Genomic DNA, 17,764 nt, shown 5'->3' on the forward strand with positions numbered 1-17,764 from the left:
TTAGAGACACAGAGTTCAGTTCAGAATAATCATCTGACTTCAAGTAGTTTTGACTAGTTTAAACGTCTTTACACAATTGTTTTGAGAAGATTCACAAAGGTTTTTTATTTCTGGTTGGCAAATAGGATGAGATTAAGAATATTAAAACTTATAGCAATAGCAAGTTTATTTTCTTGTACTTTACTTTTTTACAGTACATTTTTTGAGAATTGAAACTCTGTGATCTAAGGGTGTGCATAAATACTAAAATATCAATATATCACAATACTAAATTTGATGATGCACTATTGTTAGCATGAGCTGCTGTATCGATATATCACAAAGAATGTTTTTTTGGTATCTTTTTTGTGACGGCACTACAGTTTTGCTGCTTATTTAGCGAGAGAAAACTTGTTTATGCAGTACACTTGATGTTGTACACATGTACCATTAGCCAGGTTTTATGTATCGTATCAAATCGTGAGGGACCTCATGTGAAATCTCAGAACCTCCAGAATTCCCTCCCTGAGCTGCAGAGGCTGCACTAGCACTGACTCCTGACAGGCTGCAGGTCTTGGGGTTTAGGTAGTGAGGATTATATTGCACAGATTAAAGCAATTGCAATTTTATTTTCTTATTCTTAATGTTACTTTTTTACAGTACATTTTTGAGAATTGAAACTCTGTGACCTAGAGGTGTGCAAAAATACTAAAATATCAATATATCGTGATACTAAATTTGATGATACACTATTGTTATCATTGGCTGCTGTATCGATATATTTTTTTGGTATCTTTTAGCATTTTTTTTGTGATGGCACTACAATTTTGTTGCCTATTTAGTGGGAAAAAAACTTGTTGATGCAGTACACTTGATGTTTTGATGATTAAAGTAGATGTATTTCATATGAACTTTGCATAAGTATTGGTTTAACAAAGAAATACCATGGGTTAATTGTGTTTGTTGCTTTAAAAGTACCATGTAGAATATATCGATTATCACATGTGTCGCCATTTCGTGATAATATCGTATCATGAGCCATGTTTTGTGTATCGTGTCAAATCATGAGGGACTCTGTGATTCCCAACTTTACTGTGAACCATAACTACCACTCTTCATTGATCGATAATCATTCAATCGAAGAACATCCTATAAAATATTCAAAAGACAGTCCGCTCACAGCCCCTCTCCCTCTTGTGTGCAGGGTTCCTGAGCACCGGGGACCAGTCGGCCAAAGGGAACTACGGCCTCCTGGACCTGATCCAGGCTCTGCGCTGGACCAGTGAGAACATCGCAGCGTTTGGAGGAGACCCGCTCAGGATCACAGTGTTCGGGTCTGGAGCCGGCGCCTCCTGTGTCAACCTGCTCACCCTGTCCCACTATTCTGAGGGCAACCGCTGGAGCAACTCCACTAAAGGTGAACGCGAGTGTTTGAAAATAGGACCTGATTTATTTGTTAGAGCAGATGTATTCTGCAAAATCCACTTTCCAGAGCTTTTAACCATGTTATAGTTGTTTCCCCTTCTCATTTCCCCTCTCAAAGTTGCATTTAGAGTTATTTGTGCATCTTTAATCACTTATTTTCGAGATATATTGCTGATCAATCCCTACCGGCTTACACCCACTGCTCTCAACTTACTTAGATTTCCATTTTTATTTTCTTAATCGATGTTATGCGTAGGATTTGGCAGTATTGCAGAGTCATTTCGGTACACACGAAAATAGCAAAAATGCTGCTCGCTGGCGTGATGTTCTCCAGTCTCCAGGAGTCTTTGTAGTGGTGATTTTTACAGCAACATCAGCTCCCATTGGCCAAAGCAGTTTTCTAACGCAAAAGTCAGCACACATTTTTCTTTTATTAAGTCGTTTTAGATAAATATTGCAATTTAAAATGCACAAATTCTAACATAAGGGTCCACCAATGCCGTAGAGTATAACTATAACTCAGGCTCAAGCTAAATATGTCTTCTTTAATACATGTTTGTTTTAAACTGTTTTCAGCGGCCCAAACATATTCTCACCTCACACACCTCAGGCTCAAACAGCACGTGGTGGAGCTCTTGTCCGGTGTAGTCAGAATAATTTAGCGTACAGAGGGAGCTCGGAGCGCACACGTGGAGGGAGCTCACAGCGAACACAAACAGGGTTCTTTCCGCTGTGAGTCTGTTTTTGCCGGACGCCAAACCCGACCGCAAGCTATTTTCCTTAATCACACATTGGCGTTAAAATGTACAGTCTTCTGCTACCCCTATAAACGCGGCTTTCTGTCAAAGAATTCATTTTCTACAATATTATTTATGTAACATTATACAACAAAGGCTATCACAACATTTGGAATTAGAGCAGTGACTGTCAATAGCAAGTAATTACATTCGCTCAAAAACACATCTAAAATGTGAGAGCTGCTACAGTCTTATACAAAAAAAGGACTTCTCTGCTTAATATTTAATAGTCTGCTGACATCAGAAGAAAGAAAAGGAGGTAAACAGCAGTCCAAAAGCATTTCTAACTGATACACACAGTTAAATTCATTCCCTGAGTCTATATTTTGAGAGAAAGCATCTGAAGCAACCTTGTTTTTGTCCTTCTACCCCAGAGCAAATTGTAATTATAAGGGCATTATTATTAACTATCTACCTACCCTTTTAAGTTCATGGGATTGTTAAAAATGTTATAGTCTTCACGGGGCATTATGTGATTTTTCTGCCGAAGGGTCTGTCATCTGCTCGTCTCTGTGGAGATGCTTTTGCTTTGTCCGGAAAGTTCCACAAAAACAACTTAAAAACTGCCTCTCTACAGATCTGATATGTAAAATGCCCTGATGGAGTCAGTTGCTTGTTTCCATGGAGATAGACTTAGATAGATTTAATGTCAGGTAAAACAAAAACACAGTAGAAAAGCAAATGTTGAACCCTCCCCTGGAAAAGTGACATAGTGTCTCTTTAAAGGGCCCGTGTTATGGCATTTTGTGGTTTATGCTATACTGTTTCCTCATCAAAAACAAATCTGGAGATGTTTAACACACAAACCCTGTAGATTTAGGCTGAGTTCTTCTCTCAAACAGAAAACACTCCTTCATGTGATAATACAGTTATAACTCCAAAAACACCTTCACTAGAATCATTTGGAAGATTTCAGTCTTGAAATTTACAATCTTTACCGAACTAATGCAATCCAATCCAACTTGATTTGTATAGCACATTTTATAAACAAGACAGTTTCCAAAGTGCTTTACACACAATCAATAAAAAAAAAACAATTAAAAAAAATCAATGAACAAAAATTCTAAAATCAATATATAAAAGCAGTACTAAAAAATAAAATAGAAAAAAAAAAAACAATAAATAAATACATTTAATTAATAAATAAATAAAAGACACAGACGACCACACAACTCACTCGGTGTTAAAAGCCACAGAATAAAGTTGGGTCTTAAAACACTCCACTGTGGGGGTTGTTTGGACATGGAGGGGCAGAATGTTCCAGAGCTTGGGGCTGGCCACAGAGAAGGCCCTGAACTAAAGGTAAAAGGAGCCAATAACTTGAAAACTGCCATTTCATGACATCACAAGGTGGAAGAGAGCATTCTGACCTTTGGAGATGTAAACAGAAATGATAAAGGGTTACTCAAACATGTATGAATGAAACAAAACACAACTCTGGGTATGTTTTTGATAAATAACAATATTCAAACATGGCTTAAAACTTACAAGACTCCATTTTGTGTACTATAGAACCTTTAAAACCCAAACCCCAACATGAACCTCCTCATTCTTCCTCTCCCAGGTCTGTTCCAGCGTGCCATCGCTCAGAGCGGCACGGCCCTCTCCAGCTGGGCGGTGAGCTTCCAGCCGGCTAAATACGCACGGATGCTCGCCCGGAAGGTGGGCTGTAACCTAGAGGACACGTTGGAGCTGGTGGCCTGCCTGCAGAAGAAGCACTACAAGGAGCTGGTGGATCAGGACATCCAGCCCGCGCGCTACCACATCGCCTTTGGACCCGTCATCGATGGAGACGTGATCCCAGACGACCCCCAGATACTCATGGAACAAGGTAAGAAGAGACACAAGCCACAGACACATATAATGCATTATTTGTATTCTTAATGGTCTTTAAGAATGCTCTTGACTCTGAGTACTCACTGATACCGAGTATCAATACCAGACACTATTATTACAGGGGTTCCTATTCATTTCATAAGATTTGTTTAGTATTACCTACCTTTTCATCCTAGACTATGTATTTGAGAAGCTGATTAAATTTCTACCGAACTCACAGTAGTTAGGGATGATTCCAATCTAATTTATTTAGATAAGCACCTCGCTTTAATATTTACCACCGTGTCTTTGCCGATTGCGCTCAAGGCAAACTGCTAAAGAGACACATAACAGTGAGAGTTGTCGTACTTTTATCACAGCAAAACTTTGACCAGTGTGGACATACTTTACGTCTAAGTCACAACGCAAGAAAAGAATTGGCAGCAATGTTGGCATCACGCTACTACTGTAAACACCACAGACAAGCGTACTCTTATTGATAGTCTTAGTGAACTAAGAGTTGTAAATATTTCCATAGTTCAGTGAGTCACATATGATTAAAGCTGAACTTAATTAGATTAGATTTAGATTAGATTCAGATTTATTGTTATTGTACAACAAAACTTCGACAGAGCAAATCTGTAGCTGTAAAAATGAATAAATATAGACACATTCTCACATACATACCAATAAAAACATTAAATAAATATAATAAATAAAAAATAAATAATGTGCACAAGAGTTTGTTTGCTTCTCTTTATGGACACCTCACTGCTCAGAGTCTCTGCTCACCTCAGGGGTGATTTGTAACTGTCCAGTAAGATGCAGGGCAGTAACAGTGGTATCGGTCCTTGGTATCGGTAGCCCAGGTATGTCCAAACTATGGCCCGGGGGCCAAATGCGGCCCTCAGGCTTCCAAGTGAATTGGCCCAAATGACCTTGCATCAATTAAAAAATTATGTTTTACTGCAAGTTTTTTGAAAATCTACTTTGATAAAGCTACTATTTAATATTTCGTGTGGTTTTAAGGATCTTAGCATGAATAAAGACTTATGGCTCATTTTAACATGTTAAACATGCACACATTTTAATTATTCACTGTACTGAGCACCAGTGTACAGTCCTCGATCAGCCCTCTGCTTCGTCTGTGTTTAGATATGTGGCCCTTGATGAAAAAAGTTTGGACACCCGATGATGAGTATGAGTACGTGCACCTGGTATCGGACTAAGACCTCATACTATATCGGTGCATCTCTACTCTTGAATACCAATGATAAAATAATATATCAGAACTTAAAGAGGAGGTATTATGCAGAATCTACTTTTTGCAGTTTTCTATCATGTTATAACATTGTTCCTTCATGAAAAGCATTCCTGCAGAGTTGTTATTTTGTCATCCATGCATGTAATCTAGCCCCTGAGTCCTATTTGAACCCTCCTTAAAGTTGGCAGTACAATTCGGTCTAATGCTCCACCTACAAGCTTACACCACCCATGCTCCAAAACAAGAATTTTCCATAAATATACAAAAGAATGATACAAAACAATACACTACAGCTTCACAAACAAACCTGATGCAATGTGCAGTAGTTTCATTAGCGGGATGCACGTGTTCTGAAGGGGGAGTGACTCAAATGAAACTTATAAAACACATCATGAAACTGTTTTTTTTTTTTTTTTCTCTCTCAAATATAGATAACAAGTATCATGGTGATCTAAATATGTTATGAATTAGTGACAAATACCTCACAGAACTGTAATAAGTATATACTAAATACATGTGACTATGGACAGAAGCTCTCCATGGGTTTCAGAATGACAAAACATTAAGATTGTTGACATTGCAATGAACATTTAAAACAAAATATTACATCGTTTAAATGAAAAAGTTCTCCAAATGTTGCATAAAACAGGAAGCTGAAACTCACGAACACCATCTTGTAGTTTCTTCCAAAATTTATTTGTGACTATTAACCATCTTTTTCACAGCGGGGTTTTCATGGTTTTTCAGATATTTTCTTTCAAAACAAGATAGTCACTGGCTGCTTTTACAGCCCTTTTTCTGAGCTGCTTTGAGACTGGGCCCTTGTTAGGTTGACATGGCTCTCTCTCCTTAATGGAAGTACACAGTGGTTGACTTGCACCTTCACCCTCTCCAAACAAACTTAATGTTGTGAGGAAATAGACTTGAGTTACAGTGAAGTCGACCAAACACCGCTCCAGGGAATTCACCCCAAATCCCATTGCCTAGTTTGGACAGATTCTATTATAGTGTACGGCCATTTTAGGAGGAAAATACGACAAACTGTGAACTATAAACATAATATTCTATAAAAAAGACATATTGTGATGTTTTTTCAGCTATATAGTTGCAATTTTTGATGCTCGTGGATTATTATGTGATATTTTGAACGTTTATTTACGTGATTATTTACATTGTACATGACATTCTCACTGGAATAAATACAAAATTACACACTTACCACTCTTTGCTTTGATCACAGCTTTGCAATTTTGGCATTTCTTCTCTCTGACATGGCACAACTGCGAAGTGAAAACCATTTCAGGAGACTTCATCATGAGAAAAGCCCAAGGGTTAGCAGCCCTGTCAAGAACTCAAAGGGTCATCTGTTAAATCGGATGTCTTCTGTTTTATATAAAATGTTAAGTTTGAATATTTCTGCAAAAACAGTCAATCTCACATAAAGTTGTATTGTGGATAAAGTGCATAGGTGTAGCTCGAGAGCTACCAGTAGCTCTCCACCCTCTTCCAAGTAGCTCGCCAAGGGATTTCTTAATTCACATGTGATTAATTACAGATTAATTAATTGTAAATATATCCTTTTGTTGCCTAACTTGGTGCACAGATAAATGGATAATGGTTTATGTTTATGTTATAATCATCTAACTTCTTCTAATTTCTTTGTGACTGCTCAAATTGGTAGCTCTCTTGTGTTTTTGTTTAGTAAATGTAGCTCACTGGAGAAAAAAGGTTGGAGACCCCTGCTGTAGTTAGCTATGTCCCTGCTCTCCATGTGAAATTATGACACCATCAAATTCTATAACATTAATTAGGGCTGCTCGATTATCGAAAAAATCATTATCAGCTATTCTGGTCAATACTGAAATCACGATTATTCAAATGATTATTTAATAGTTGCATTTATTCAGCATTTCTCTCTCAAAAAAACTCACTTTGTTAGTGATCATTTACGCAAAACTTTCAAACTGAAAAGGAATTGAAGACGCTACAAATATGTAGTCAGGCTGGCGTCACCTAGTGCCTCCACTCAATTTCATTTCTCTCCAGCGACTAGGTCAGGAATCGGAATACACTAGACGGTTCGCAAAAACCCCAGAAGTGCAAGTCCAGGCACCAGCCAATCAGTGAAGAGCCGTACATTCTGTGGTGACAACGATTCCCGAGATCGAGGATTTAAAGCTGAAACAAAGAGAATGTTTGGTGAATTTTATCAAGGGGAAAGACGTTATTGCCCTTCTTCCTATGGGATTTGGGAAAAGCTTAATATACCAGTTAGCCCTGTTAGCAGCGCATTACATACACATCACGACTAAAGAGCAGCGATTGTTTAGAAGAAAAAAAGTACTCCCTATCGTCAAGCGAACGAATTCTAACGCTGTGAGGTCAGACGGTTTCTACTATGTGAAACCGGCTGATGAATCAGGTTAACAAATATGAACCTTAGAGCAGTTTTGTGATGTATAAAACATAAAATGAATAAAATATACTCTGAACACGAAATACAGCATAAAAAACATGAATGTATCCAAAATAAACTATATGTACATGTGTTCTATAATCTCTCTATTTTTATTTTTTTTTAAATCCCTAAATAAACTGTATTAAGCTTAAGCTCCAACTTGATTATATGAGTTTGGAGATTGTTTGACACAAATTGAAATTGCGATCAAAATTCGATTAATTGCACAATCTTAACATTAATGTAACCTATGTTTTGTTTTTCTTTCAGGTGAATTCCTCAACTATGACATCATGCTGGGGGTGAACCAGGGCGAGGGGCTGAAGTTCGTGGAGCTCATCGTGGACAATGAGAACGGCGTCCAGGCCAACGACTTTGACTACGCCGTGTCCAGTTTCGTGGACGATCTGTACGGGTATCCGGAGGGCAAAGACATTCTCCGCGAGACCATCAAGTTCATGTACACGGACTGGGCGGACAGACACAACCCCGAGACCAGGCGAAAGACCCTCCTGGCTCTGTTCACGGACCATCAGTGGGTGGCTCCTGCTGTGGCCACTGCAGATCTACACTCCAGCTTCGGCTCGCCCACGTACTTCTACGCCTTTTACCACCACTGTCAGACGGAGCAGGTGAGATACACAAGGACAAAAGAACAACGTACAGCAAGGGCTCGAAAGTACAAATGCTAAATGTTCTTACACATGCTGTTTATGCTATCAGAACACTAATGTAGGCTTTGCCAGTGTCGAGTTTTTTGTTTGTTTTTTTCTCAGAAATAGGCAGCTTTTTAAGAGCTGCCGTGGGTGAAAATGATTATCCTTGGCCAGAGATATTTTCCATGAAAAAAAGCACATCAGCGGTCTGTGGAGCGTCTGTTTGTGTGTGTGAGAGAGGAGGGGGTGTCATTAGAGCTCTACGTGCACTAATACAGTGCAGAATACAGGCCCAGCTCTGTGTTCTCATATTTTTGGGTTGTACACAGAATCAAGAGCCCCATGGCACTTCAACTGGCACCACCGGAATGATACAGGTTACTTACGGCCCCTGGACCAGAGCTGCCCTGAATGGAGGTCTGGGCATGGGGTAATCAAGTCTTACTCATGGATTTATCCTTGAGTTTTACTAAAACCAGAGATATACTTTATACTCTATACTTTAAATATGGGGCAAAACCTTGGGGCTTGGGTGGACCCTCCACCAGAAAAACTCTACAGAGCACCTTTAAGTTTGTGATATATCAACATTTGTTCAAAATAATATGTTTTTAGCCTTTTTTGCCCAACATATGGAGTGATATCAAATGTAAAAATGCTGATGTTTCAGTACTCATCTTGCACAGATGAGATGAACACTTTTGAGATGAGAAAAACATATTCTGAATTGCACTACTTTGGAGAGAAAGGTGCAGAACAGGCAGTTCTGAGTGAATCTCTTTCCTATTTAAGTTTTCACTAACGATGCTGTAAAAGCACTCCGTGAAGTGTTGAAGATGACCGTTGATAATTACACTGTGACTGGATGATTTGATTAAAAAACCCTCTCACTTACTAAAATTCAATTTTATTTCAGTGTATTTTCCCATTAAGTTTCAGCGCATGCAAAAATGAAAACTATTGCATGTAAATTTACAAGTAAACTGTTCATAGAAGCTTGAAAGAGCAGAGTTTAATTGGCTGCAGTTTTAAAGTAAAATATGTTGGAGGTGACACAAAATACTGTTTAGCCAAAAACAGGCCAATTTATTCCAATGACATTTTCTAGACGAGTGGGTTGGAACACAGGCAGTTTCTTAATATTTGTTTCCCTTTTTGTAATATATTTTGGCTCATCAGCAAAGAGGTGGTAAAATGAAAACATAAATGCGTGTCTTGTGTCAAATCAATCTGCAGCTAAAAACTTAATTAAAATCGTTGAAATTGAAATTCTGTTCATGCTCATTAAATTGTTATACTTTTATTTCTTGCTTAATTTTAGTCAAACAATTTCCATGGGGTTAAAGTGCAATATGTAACATTTCAACAGGCTGCCTGCTTGTCTCCATGGAAATGTCATTATGGGTATTTTTATGGCAAACAGTTTTTCTTACAGTGACCCAAAGTAGATGTTATACTGTCATTTCATCACAAACAGACCTGGAGTTATGTTTTGTTTCATTCACACCTTGCATATTTACGCTGAGTTCTTACGTCAAACTGAAGCCACCCTGCTCCACTGTGTTTTTAAACTCCATACACCTTCATTTGCTGATATTTGCACTTTTTAGTATCGGCTATCGATCTTAAATCCCCATCACAGACCGATGTTTTGTTTTGGTCGATCTGCTGCATAAAAAATACACATAAAGCTTTGTTTAACACTTTAATGCAAATAGATGTAACTACACAGCTCTCTTGAAGGTTTGTAGTAAAAAAAAAGGACTGTCAATTAGATGTACATAATTTGGTTGAAAATAATCCAAATCGGCCCTATATACTGTATCGTCCCAAAAATATCAGCAAAGTTTATCAGTCAGTGGTTGCTCTGGACAATTCAGGGATTCCTGAATTATGCATATTGTACTGAAAATAACTCAAATCTCATTAATTACCACTGTAAATATATGTGTTTTGGACTTTGTGTGCTAATAAATGTATAATGGTTTTATGTTTTATAGGCATCTAATTGTACAACATCTAAGACTTGCCCTCTTACAGCGACTAAATTTCTTGAAGCGCTTAAATTAGTAGCATTTTCATTTTGTAAAGGTCGCTCACGGGACACACAAGACTGGACAATCCAAGCAATCTCGATATTGGTCAGTCTTTAATGTCTTCTGCATTTGAAAAAAACGTTCTCCAACATTTGTGATTGGACCATCCCAAGTTTGCAGTGCGATTCCAGACCTTTAAGGATTCGAACAGAGCGTAGAAAGGACTGGCTGTTCAGGCAAAACTGACACTCCGTTGCATCGTGATACAACATTACATAATTCTCTTTTCTGTGTGTTTTTAGGTTCCTCCTTGGGCCGACGCGGCACATGGCGACGAGATCCCCTACGTGTTCGGCCTGCCCATGATCGGACCCACGGAGCTGTTCCCCTGTAACTTCTCCAAGAACGATGTCATGCTCAGCGCTGTGGTCATGACCTACTGGACCAACTTCGCCAAGACTGGGTAATATTAGACTCTAGTCATACTTTGCACTGACGTCACATTTGGGATGACGGGGCCGGTCAGCATTACCATTTTAACACAACGCGCACGTTTGCAAACACTGGCAAATAAGTTTAAAGATTGTCGGAAAACTCACACAAATACACAATTGATTTAAACAACAATTTTCAGAAGCCTGTGATCAATACGAGCGTTCATGGTCCTGTTTAGTAGTTTGATTTTCAACTCAAAAGTGTGAATGACTTGTGTTAAAACAAAGCTCAGAATAAAGTCTAACTTGAGTACCAGAGCTTCAGCCAGAGTAGAGAGTCTAGTTAGCATCACACCCGCAGAGAAAACGACTCTAGTTTTAAAAATAATCTTATATAATCATTGACTTCCTGTCCCTGTCTCTTCAAAGTGGCACTTCAGTGTAACAAGTAGCAGATTTTTTACTGAAAAGATTCTTACAGTTGAAAAATTGCTATATGACATTTTTTAAACCTACACTTGGTAAATAGTCACATTTCTGTATCGCGCTTTTTCACCTTCAAGGCACTCAAAGCACTTTACAGCGACTAACCACTCACTCACACATTCACACACCAGTGTACACAGACACTGGGGGCGAGTTGGGTTCAGTGCCTTGCCCAAGGACACAAGGACAGCATTCATCTGTGGGAGCAGACTTTGGGATCAGTGGACAGAAGCTCTTCAACTAAATTTACTGTCGCCTGTGTAACTTAGAGTCTTAATTTTTCAGATAATTGCAAGTAAATACAGAGCCGTGGGTGGGGATAGGGGGTAGGTGAAAACAGAAATTATCTAAGCAAGGCCAAATAAGTCAAACAATACTAAAACATAAAAATAGCAAAAACAAGACTACACATATTGCGAATCAATCAATTAATATTACTTCAATCTATTAAAGGGATCATGTTACACTGTTTTCAAATCTATGTCATAATGTTGTTTCCTCATCACAAACAGACCTGGAGTTGTGTTTTGTTTTATTCAAACAAGTTTAAAACACAAACCCGGAGTTTTTAAGATGAGTTCTTATCTCAAATAGAAAACACTCTTGTGATACAGAGGCGGTGCTACCATTAGGCAAAAGTAGGCGGCCGCCTAGGGCCCCCAAACCTGGACGGTCCCCCAACCAAGCCTCAGAGCAATTTGATTTTCTCTCAATTTGACCTTAAACGAGAGTATTTTACTTTTAAACGATACTCATAAGGAAAATAATAATAATCAGTGTTGGGAGTAACGCGTTATAAAAGTAAAAAAATACTGTAATGCTTTGCTTTTTGCTGTAACGCAGTAATGTAAGGTATTACAGGGGGAAATTTTTTAAAATATTTTACTTGGTACAAATGTCAGTAATGCGCGTTACAATGCTTTTTTTAACCTGGATTGAAGTGGTGGGTTTTTCTTCATACAAATTCACTAAAATCACTGTGATATCAGCAGCAGTGAAACACCGAAGACTCTACGCTGTTTATACCTGGTTCAGTCCTGGTTCAGACCCAGTTCAGTCCATATATGGTGCAAAAGTTAAGCATCTTCGCAGTTATTTTGGTGAGAGTAACTTAAAAGTACTGCAATAGTCATGTAATGCCTTACATTACTATTGCAGTAATATCGTAATGTAACAAATGACAGTAACAAGTAATAAATAACGCATTACAGTTTTAAAGTAACTTGCCCAACAGTGATGATAATCATATGTAATGGATGTAAACAAAAAATAATTGTACCAGCAAAAAAAAAAAAAAACTACTTTCAGTTCTGGTTTTCTAGTAGGCGACCGAACTAATAAGACAAGTTTCCAATCACCATAATTTAAATAAATAGAGATGTGCGCGTCTCAAGAACAATGGGGGAAAACGGACAATAAATATATTTTTAAAAAACTAAACAAAAAGTGCATTATAGTGGGGGCCCCAAACTCAAGTTCGCCCAAATTGCAAACTCTGCCACTGTTGTGATGCAGATACAGGAAGTGCTCCACTGTGTTTTTAAGCTTCACGCACCTTCACTAGAATCATTTGGATAATTTCAGCCCTGGAATTGCTCATTTCTACCGAACACATGACTTGAAAACTACCTCTTCATGACATCACAAGGTGCAACGGAGCATTTTTAGCTTTGGAGATGTAGACAGACTACTAATAAATGATTACTCAAACGTGTGTGAATGAAGCAAAACACAACTCCAGGTATGTTTTTAAGGAGGTAATAACATTCTAACATGACTAAAACCTCACAAGAGTCAATTTTGCGTAATACGGGACCTTTAAATCATCCCTGCGGACACACAGACACAGTAACGCTTATGAAACGTAACCAAAACAATCCCACGTACAAATATTTTTAGCTGTGTCTCTTTTGCAGTAATTGATTCCGAGGGACAGTTGCTTCTCGGAGCGGAGGCCACCCTTTACAGGCCTGAAGGGAAGAGAGAAACGCACTAATGATCGACATATATAACCGCAAATTGACACAAAATGGCGGGCACCTGGGAGATTTATGCCACCAATTTGAATGGTTAAGCATGTCCGCGATGAGATCTGGCTGGAGCTGTGAGACAATGGGGCGCTCGGTGGATCAAAATGGCTCCCACGTCATTGGCCGAGATTAGAGGCTTGTTTGAATAGATATAGTGCGGTTGATATAGAAAGAGTTAGCGTAGCGACCTAATCCGGTTCAGGCAGGTGGAACAATGGCTTGATTCACTGCAACGAGGAGATAGGAAATGCTGTAAAAGGCTAGGCTAATGTGGTCATACTCATTAGCTGTAATTGTTATAGCGGTGCAGTATGGTTAAAGGGTCTGTATGACTCTGTTTTCTGGTTTATGTTATAATGTTGTTTCCTCATCACAGACATACCTGAAGTTGTGTTTTGTTTTATTCACACGTGTTTCATTCAGCTCTGGAATGGCCTACCTCTGAACTAAAGGTAAACTAGAGTAGTATTTCCCAAACTTTTTTTTTTTTTCTGGGGAACCATACTTTAAAAGTCACAAGCCTTCATGACCTGAGTCAATAGACATTATTTGTAAATTACAAAGTAAAGTTGGATTTGACCATTATTGAGGATATTTTATTGTTAACTGAGTGAACAATTAGTTTTATTCAAGTTTTAAACAATGAAAAACAGTAATTGAACCAGGAATAAAAGGATCCATAAGTCGCCTATTTGGACATTAAATGTAGTCCATTTCTTTTTCTTTTCAACATTCAATTGAAGCAGCAACACTGGACCAAAATAGTCAATAAAATAATTACAAAAAGATTAGAAATGACACAAAACATGTCTTAACATTTGTAATGAGATAGGTGGGCCTGTGTGCGTTTTTGTAGAGCATTCCAGTCCAGCGTGCAGGACGAGAACTGAACAGCAGATCAGTGTCAGAACTGTATATTTCAGACCTACAGGCAGATCGTGACAAGGGGACCCCAAAAAAATCCCTTGCGACCTACCTCAGGGTCGCGACCCAGTCTTTGAGGAACACTGAACTAAAGGGTAGTTGTTAACTTGAAAACTACCACTACATGTGATAGGTTCACCTTTACCTATACTCAATATTCAACAAGAGAGAAGACAAGAGATTAATATCTTTTACACGCGTGGAGGGAGTACCGAGAGAAGAACTTCAGTTACATGTAACTAGTAGTTGTTCACCCAATACCCTCTAAAGCCTTCTCTCGTTTCTCCACGCCTTTTATTCAATATTAGGACCCCTAGTTACAATGGGAACTACTCCTCTCAGAACGGGAGGGGGAACATGCAAAACATTAAACATTAAACATTAAAGGAGTAGTTCCTCTTTTGCTTACAGGAAACACAAAAATAACACTTCAGTACAGTGTATTCAGGCCAGAGTTAAGGTCAGTCTGCCCTTTCTCATTTCATCCTCCTTAGTTTATCCTCCTTAAGCAATGGTCGCCCAAGATGTTTCCTGTTATTGAATTTGATAGGACTTCGTGACCTTCTGCAAACTCATGAAATCTGCAATACTCAGAAACAGAATTGTTTAAGTGCACATATTGATACATTGATTATAATATGATTAAGTAACAAAAGTGAATATTACATTACCATTACATACACAGTGAGATTAATATAAATGTTGAATCCATCAACATGACATCACAAGGTGGAACAGAGCATTTTGAGCTTAGACAATTTAGACATACTAATAATAAAGAATTACTCAGACATGTCTATGAAACTCCAAGTATATTTCTCAGAAGGTAACAACATATAAAATGAGTAAAAGCTCAATTTTGCATAATATATGCCCCAAAGCAGGACTAAAGCTATAATAATGCATGTGAAACAGGTGAGACTTTTTACTTTTTTATTATTTATACATTTTTCCACTATAAAATTTAGACCAGGTGTCTCCAACCTGTAGCTCGGGAGCTGCAAGTAGCTCTCCACCCCTTCCAAGTAGCTCACCCAGGGATTTCTGAATTATATATATATATAGCACTGAATAACTCAAATTTGACTGATTAAGTGCCTATTTCCGTTGTAAATGTATCATTTTGATGCCTAATTTTGTGCACTAATAACTGGATAAAGGGTTATGTTTTATAGACATGTAACTGTACCTCATCTTCAGCTTACCGTGGCTCTTACATTTACAAAATTTCTGGCGACCTCTAAAATTAGTAGATCCCTTGCATTTTCATATTACAAAAAGTAGCTCACAAGAGGAAAAAGATTGGAGATCCCTGATTTAGGCTATAATGACGTTTAGTGTTGTCAAAAGTATCAAAAATCCCCTAAAACATACCTGGAGTTTTGTTTTGTTTCATTCACACATGGTTCAGTAATCTTGAATTATTAGGCTGTCTGCAGCAAAGCTAAAACTGCTCTGTTCCACCTTGTGATGTCATGAAGTAGTAGATTTCATGTTAACAGCTCATTTTACCTTTTCTTCAGCAGCGATTGGCAATTCCACTGCTGAAATCTATCAAATGGTTCTACTGAAGGTGTATGGAGTTTAAATACACAGTGTTTTCTGAAAGTCTTAAATATGTAGGGTTTGTGTGTTAAACATGTGTCAATGAAGCAAAACACAGCTCCAGGTATGTTTGTGATGAAGAAACAACAACTTAGATCAAATAAGTAAATTAGACTCAATATCAACCCTGTGTATCGACTCCAACATATTGGCAGAGCTCATTGTTCAATCTTTAATTTACAGTCAAGGTAGAGATTGGTGCATTTTCCCATTTCAAAATCAGTAATCTAAATGCATTTGGTTTGGCCATCCTAGAACAAAAGCTGGGCTGTAATAGAGTAGACACAGAGAGTTGACATTAGGTTAGCGGTCTAATACAGTTCAGTCAGGTGGAACAATGACTTGATTCCACTGTTTGTATTAAGCAGATAGGACTCATAATGTACAGCTAATACAATTTAAAAGCAGTCTAGTTTCTGTCCTTAGCCTTCGTGGGGTCATGATTTACGTGGATTAGCTCGTACTTAACCATGAGTGTAACCATAACATTACAGGAGAGACAGGCAGCTGAAATGAATACATAATATTACTCAATTTCTGCTCTTACAAATCCCACACCAGCCAGTCCACAGATCAGGAATAAATGATCCCCAACCCACATAATACATATCTTTATTTATTAATGTGTTCTTAAACGTAATGGCCTTTAAAAAGAAACTGAACTTAATCAACTTACCGATTAAGGTGACAGTGGGACTGAACTCTGACTTTTTTTTTTTAAAACGGACCTTCCTCCCCCACTGTCCCCTTTAGTCCTCCTGACTCCACCCCTCACGCTCTCCTTTAATTCTCCAGACTCTGTCCCTCTTCCCCCATCAATCTCCCCTTTAGGCTTTTATGCCCCACCTGTTCTACCTCTCAATCTCCCCTTTAGTCCTCCAGACTCCACCCCTCACTCTCTCCTTTAGGCCTCCAGACTTCACCTCTCACGCTCCCCTTTAGCCCTCCAGACTTCACCTCTCATTTTCCCTTTAGTTCTCCTGACTCCACTCCTTACTCTCCCTTTAGCCCTCCTGACTCCACCCCTCACTCTCCCTTTAGTCATCCAGAGTCCACCCCTCAGTCTCCCCTTTAGCCCTCCTGACTCCACCATTCACTCTCCTCTTTAGCCCTCCTGACCACCCCTTACTCTCCTCTTTAGTCCTCCTGACCACCCCTTACTCTCCTCTTTAGCCCTCCTGACCACCCCTTACTCTCCTCTTTAGTCCTCCAGACTCCACCCCTCACACTCCCTTTAGTCCTTCAGACTCCACCCCTCACTCTCCTTTTAATCCTCCAGACTCCACCCCTCACACTCCCTTTAGTCCTTCAGACTCCACCCCTCACTCTCCTTTTAGTCCTCCAGACTCCACCCCTCACACTCCCTTTAGTCCTTCAGACTCCACCCCTCACTCTCCTTTTAGTCCTCCAGACTCCACCCCTCACACTCCCTTTAGTCCTCCAGACTCCACCCCTCACACTCCCTTTAGTCCTTCAGACTCCACCCCTCACTCTCCCTTTAGTCCTCCAGGCATTTCTCAGTTTAACTGCTCAGTGTTTAGTCCCATTTCAGTGTAGCAGGGGTCTCCAACCTGTATTTCGGGAGCTACCACCTCCTTCCAAGCAGCTCGCCAAGGGATTTCTGAATTATATATATTGCACTTAATAACTAAAATCTGATTAATAACCACTGTAAATGTGTCATTTTGATGCCTAACGTACCCTGTCAAAAGATTGCCATGGCTCTTCTACTTTTTCAATTTCTTGTGACCGCTAAAACTAATAGCTCTCTGGCCTTTACATTTTATAAAGGTAGCTCACGAGAGGAAAAAGGTTGAAGACCCCTGCAATATACCTTTTATTGCTCCTGTTAGAG

The 17,764-nt window shown here is 38.9% G+C and overlaps 1 protein-coding gene across 3 annotated transcripts in view; it reads left to right on the forward strand.

Moving 5' to 3' along the window:
• The window catches only part of nlgn1 (neuroligin 1), a 733,956-nt gene that overhangs the window by 704,126 nt on the left and 12,066 nt on the right, over window positions 1–17,764 (forward strand). For all 3 annotated transcript variants that reach the window (XM_055164448.1, XM_055164447.1, XM_055164449.1), the window contains 4 exons: window positions 1,184–1,369; window positions 3,766–4,032; window positions 8,009–8,370; window positions 10,733–10,893. In XM_055164448.1, coding sequence (XP_055020423.1) covers window positions 1,184–1,369; window positions 3,766–4,032; window positions 8,009–8,370; window positions 10,733–10,893 — 976 coding nt within the window. The remainder of the gene's footprint in view (window positions 1–1,183; window positions 1,370–3,765; window positions 4,033–8,008; window positions 8,371–10,732; window positions 10,894–17,764) is intronic.

The sequence above is a fragment of the Boleophthalmus pectinirostris genome, unplaced genomic scaffold (genome assembly GCF_026225935.1).
Source record: "Boleophthalmus pectinirostris isolate CB_2022bp ecotype Guang Dong unplaced genomic scaffold, ASM2622593v1 HiC_scaffold_7, whole genome shotgun sequence".
NCBI lineage: Eukaryota > Metazoa > Chordata > Actinopteri > Gobiiformes > Gobiidae > Boleophthalmus > Boleophthalmus pectinirostris.